The 5839-nt window shown below is 39.0% G+C and overlaps 1 protein-coding gene across 4 annotated transcripts; it reads right to left on the reverse strand.

Annotated features, from left to right (window-relative positions):
- Positions 1-1469: 1469 nt before the first annotated feature.
- On the reverse strand, positions 1470-5278 carry LOC120103817 (integrator complex subunit 3-like). Of its 4 annotated transcripts, XR_005515022.1 has the most exons (3): positions 2995-5278; positions 1790-1835; positions 1470-1728 (listed from the first exon to the last, which is right to left on the reverse strand). XR_005515022.1 is itself a non-coding variant. In XM_008802425.3 (2 exons), exon 1 carries the CDS (start codon positions 4508-4510, stop codon positions 3035-3037), a length of 1476 nt encoding a protein of 491 aa, XP_008800647.2. In that variant the 5' UTR covers positions 4511-5278; the 3' UTR covers positions 1470-1835; positions 2995-3034. The 4 variants fall into 4 exon arrangements, 2 of the variants coding, with proteins under 2 accessions (XP_008800647.2, XP_038989949.1); XM_008802425.3 differs by having other exon boundaries at positions 1470-1835; XM_039134021.1 differs by lacking the exon at positions 1790-1835 and having other exon boundaries at positions 2995-5277.
- Positions 5279-5839: the final 561 nt, after the last annotated feature.

A 5839-nucleotide genomic window follows, 5' to 3' on the forward strand; every position in this document is an offset into this window, starting at 1 on the left:
TGGAAGACGCTCCAAAATAGAGCTTCTTCGGAAAAGCACTTTTAGCATGCATCAAAAAGCTATTTTGATTTATAATTATTTTTTTTTTGGACCAAATACCCATGATAAAATATTATAATTATAAAAAGTAGTTCCTAAAAATATTATATTAATAAAATATTAATATATAATAATAATAATTATAATATTTTATATCTTTATTATTGTATTATACTATAAATATAATATTATATTACATTATATCATAATATATTGATATGTTATGTTATATAATATCAAATTATATTATATTATTATACTATAGTATACAATATTATATTATTATTACAATATTACATTATATTACAGTAATATTATGCTATATTATATATTTACGTATTAATACATATTATATTTTATTATGCTCTGTTGTATAATACTATGCAATATCTTTTATAGTCATTTGCCATGCGAAAAGTACTTTCTTAGTTTATTTAACAAATACATATTAAAATCCCACGGCACTTTAAAAATATAGTTATTAGACAGCAAATAGCTTTTTATAAAAAGCTCTACTTTATAAAGCTCTACTTTCGAAAGCTATACTATCAACAGCTCTGCCAAACAGAGCCTTAATAAAAGGATAAAGATGGTAAAATTTCTACCACGTGTCTAGAAGCATGTGCTTATGCCTTTCTTAATTAACTGGGTTGAACGAATCAGATAAGTCTCCATCATGATAATAAAAAAAATGGTTACTAAATATTTATCATCACTATTTTATATTAATCAAGTAGTATTAATTATAATTAAGATATTATAATTATAGCTAATATTATATGAGCAATTTTGTATAGAGGTATTTTACATATTTTGCTAGGTACGATGAAAACTAAGGATCTATTGCTTTTACGAGTATTATAGATTCGGAACCTTAGTTTGGTCTTATCAGTTCTAGCTTTGAATATTGCTACGTGCCCCAATCCCATCTCGAAAGATGAAAATGAATACATGGATTGAGCATATGATGGAGCCATTTAGCCGATATAGTCCTCTTGAATCCATTTATCTCGGTTCACAAGCTCGCTACATGCATGATGCACATAGAAATAAATAGATGTGTATACGTATGTACCTACAGTTAGGGGTGCAAGAATAGGTCTATTTTACATGAAATCCGGCCCATTCTGGTTGTGGAAACATGTCTAAGCATTGGTTCCTTCCAATATCTAATAATTTCTTCTTGCAGAATGCTACCCAAGTTTCATGTAAAAGCTCAATTTGAGGCTGTTTTCCGAATCGTGCGCCGAAGCAAGGTAGTCAATACCCAATTATAAGCATTGGATGTGGGAATTATAGTTAAACAAGCATTTAGGACAAGGCCATACCACACCTGGTGCTAGAGACCAAGACCACTGGGCTTTATCATTTCCCTCAGCATTTTGACTAAGTCATCTATAATCTGCTAAATGTATACAACCTAATAAAGGTATCGAAAAGTCGAAATCATAATCCTACATCACTAAACTGCATGTCCATTCAATTCAAAACCTCAAGTTCGTTTTAACTTTGAAACAAAACAACCAACAGCTTCTCTAAAACGATGGAAGTCAGACAAGGTCACCTCATCTTATTTCTTGAGCACCATAAATGCCACAAGATGATAAAGTTAAGGTTAATAGTGAATGAAACCTTTGATCCTTTCACATTTCCATCCAACGTAGATTAACACTGTTGAATTTGTGGTACCTGGTAATTAAATATGTCAGGAAATTCAACTGAAAAAAAAAATCTTTATATTTGAATTTACCTCACATTAGAACATGTCCCATTTTACTTTTCTGCCCTGAGCACACCTGCTTCTCGTATGTAACACAGTAAAAGCAGTGAACATATACTTATATGCTAACAACATTTACAGCAAACAAAGTTAATGATGAACAAAAATCATATGATTTCACGGTGGAGTATCAAAAAATTTATGTGGACAACTGAATGTTTCAAAGGCAATCCGTACATGTCAAATTAAGAGGACATGCTATTTATCACATGGCCAAGTGCAACTTCTGAATGATTTATTTGATAAGTATGTATCATGTGGCCATGAATTGTGTACTAACAAACACTATGTCCGAAAATTATATATCGAATTGCTTGTGTATCAAATCGCTAAATGATTAATTTACCAAATATGTATCTCATGGTCATGGACTATGTATTGAAGAACATCACAATTTGAAAATTGTATATCGTTTTGCCTGAAGATATGAATTTGATCGCTGGCTGAACTAATTTGCTAGATGTGTATTACTTGACGTGCACTATGTATTAGTGAACATCATGCTCTGCAAATTATATACTGACTTGCCTATAGGTGTGTATTGAGTTGCTGGATGACTTATTTGCTAGGTGTGTATCATGTGGGCATCGACTGTGTACTGGTGAAGGGAGGAGAAAGGACTCACAAATGGATGGAGAGGGATGAACGACTTCCTAAGAAAGAAGAGCTACAAGATGGATGGCATGAGGATGCCTAACGTTGTTTTCTTTCTTTCTTTCTTTCTTTTGAGTCATGGGATGGATGGACTGTTAGTAGGAGTTCCATCTCGCCTTGCCTCTTCAGTTTTCACTTTTAAGATCAATGCCATGGGGTATATGGTAAGAAAAGAAGCAGTCTCCAAGAGATCTCCTCCGATGCACGCAACAGAGGATTTTTGTTCAGCAGGAAAGATTGAGGGATGGCTACCAGCCAGAAGAATCGTCCGAGGCTATCACTGATCATTGCTCACATTCCTCTCCCCTATTTTTTTTCATTTTGTTATATTTTTATTTAAAAATTGTTAAGAATCACCTATCATAAATCTGCAATTCTAGATAGAAGTCGATGAGTGTACTTGAGACCACGACTGCCAACATTAGTTATGTACCACCATCATATTGAATTGGCAAAGTAAATAGCTATCTATCAAGTAACAATAAGTGAAATTCGTATGTCCTATAGAGCATGAAATTTACCTTCTTTCAAGTTGTTCAAATCACTAGATTCTGCACTGCATCACCCTTTCTCTTCTAAGACAGGAGCTACCTCTCCATCTGTGACCATTCTCTGGCTACACGTATCAGATGATGCTTTAACAACTCCTGGATCTGATCTGGGGAGGAAGGTAATGAGCCTCTCTCTGAGCAACAGCGAGAGCAAATTACAAGAAGTCAGAGGTTCCAGTGAACGAACTACTCCTTTTCTGACCAGTAAATTAAGCGCCGCTGAAACACCATGAACGATCGCTTCCTTCCTGGAAACATCATAATTGTCGACCAACAGAAACAAGAACTCCAAGAGCGTGTGAGTTAAATCAACATATTTGGGCACAGAGTTAACCATCAAAAGCATTGCGGGCTCAATGTTCATGATACTATCCACCTTCTCATCAAAAAACAGCCAATCATAAAACAGAGCGAGCTTCGCATTAGCCTCGAAGTAATTTCTCCTGCAGCTTTTCAGAAGCCAGCCAACAACTGCCCATCTTGAGATAATGTTAGATTGGATGATCTCATTAGGAGGATGGTGGGAACAACATATAAACCGAATAATATCAGCGATAACAGTCTCGCTACCAGGCCAGCATAGGTGTTTCTTGGCAAACCAAGCTTGGTATCTTTTCTGGCTCCCCCAATTCACATAGGTGAGCAAGAATCGCAGATGTGCTTCCATGTCAGGCGTGATCCTCAGCAAAAAGTAGTGTGCCGGCGTTCTCATTCGGTAGAGCCCTGAAATATCGGTAAATCCCAAAACTTGAAACTTTCTAGGATCAAACAAGAGGTCCTTCCACACATCTCTGAATTCAGGAATATGAACCAAGTCCTGAAGCAGTCGAACGAGGTCCCTCCCTATCTGTAAACACAAACTGAAGCATTCTCTCAACGCCTTGATGCAGAAATCGATCTCCATCCTCTTCAATGAATCCAATTTCACGCTGCCTCCCAACCTGTAGTGATCTGCCAATAACCGAAGATAGACGAACAATGCACTTGTAAGAACCAATGGTTCATCCAATATCCAATCCCAATTATCAGACAGGATCTTGACAAGTTCAGCACACAGCCACAAATTGGATTCGGAGAAATGGCCGCCAATAGTCTGCCTCAAGAGGGATATAATTAGCGAGTCGACATGGACGGCGGCGACCTGGACTAGATTGGAAGTGAGCCAGAGGATCTGAATTCTTGGGGTTTCCAAGAGCTTGGGGTACGACTCGTTACAGAGCTTGAGGAGGGTGGTGGTGAAGAAGTTATATCCATCGATGACGATGGCATGGAGGTGGGTGAGGTGGGTTTTGGCGAGGTGGGGCTCAGTGAGGATGCCGAAAGCGATGGCAAGATTCAGCTGTGAGTATTCTGAGGGCGAGGGGATTGATAGAGGGAAGGGGGGTTTCAGTTGGGGCTGGAGGAGGAAGAAGGCCTCTCTGAGGGACACCTCGGTAGGATTTTCGGCTTCATGGGCGGTGACTCGAAGCAGTTTCGATGAGTTCATATTGAACTCATGGTCCTAAGAATAGAAAAAGAGGAATTTGGTGATAACAAAGGGAATTTTTCTTAAGGAAGAAGCAAGAATCCTCTCGTTGACATTACATCGAACAAATGACGGGCGCACCAGTCCGCTGCCTCAGCCAGGCCATCAACTGGCTCGCATGCAACGCCGCAGACCCAACCAACCAAAACGCCAAGAATTCAAGGCGAGCACAGGCAAGGACCAAACCAAGGTGCTCAAGGAAGAAACCATCCACCGAACCGCCGGCGATCGCTCGGCCAAGTCGCGGTGAAAGACGAATAATGCTAAGCGGTCAACCTCGCCTGATGTTTCGCCTGATTCGGAAGGGTGGGAAACTGCTTCCAAAGGAGCAAAGCGCCGCTCTCCAGAGGCGTCAACGGAAGGAAAGTCCTCGTGGCGTCTGCTCCGCGCGTCCGGGGAAGAAGGGCGTGCCAAGTTCTCCGCTGGTGGATGAGCGCGCGTTGGATGGAAACGGCGCCGAACGGGATCCTGATCAATGAGAAGGCCCGGCCGAGCCGGCCCCTTCCCCAAGTTCGAGCCTTCAAAAAAAAGAGCCCGTTCGCCTGGTTTAAACGGTGATTCAGGGACCTCGACCCAAGCCGTCCCCGGTGTCCGACCGGATTCCGGTACTTTTATTTTCTCTTGTCAAGGGCGGAGCGTAGGATGGTAGCTCCCTCACGGACAACCCTGTCCGGCGGTGGAAAGGAGGAGATTTGGGGGGTTTAACCCGGCCTTTAAGCCCTTGGCGATTATGGCAAATGAACATCATGAGGGCGGCTCAACCACGGTGGAAAAGGAACCTGCTTCAACCATCTAGAACTGGAGAATTTGCAATATAAAAATTTATCACAAGAAGCAATTAGGAGTGAAAGTGGATAGAATAATATCTACCTAAATTCATTTTTATTTTCGAAACTATTCAACTATAAATAAAAATTTAAGTATCCAACTCGTAGCTATGTCAATATGGATATAGATAGATAACTATCCGATCCACATCTAAATATCCGATTCTATTTGTAATCTTATTTAATTTTAGAAGTTTTTGCATGAATACCCTTCTAAATATTGAATTTTACATGAAAACCCTTCCAAAATTGATATTTGCATGTATACCCTCGTTAAATACTTATTTTATTATTCTACCCTTTTTATTCTTGTTTTTGCATATACACCCGCGCCATCTAACGTCCTTAAAATATTAACAGTTTCTAAATTAAAATAACTAAAATATCCTTAATGGATAGATGTGCAAAAAAATCCAGAATCATTTGGAGAGATGCAATGAAATTCTCATCTGATTTGTATTGA

This window comes from Phoenix dactylifera, chromosome 15 (assembly GCF_009389715.1).
Source record: "Phoenix dactylifera cultivar Barhee BC4 chromosome 15, palm_55x_up_171113_PBpolish2nd_filt_p, whole genome shotgun sequence".
Lineage (NCBI taxonomy): Eukaryota > Viridiplantae > Streptophyta > Magnoliopsida > Arecales > Arecaceae > Phoenix > Phoenix dactylifera.

Coding starts and splice junctions, on each gene's coding strand:
- LOC120103817 (XM_008802425.3), bottom strand. CDS start 4,510: ATGAACTCATCGAAACTGCTTCGAGTCACCGCCCATGAAGCCGAAAAT.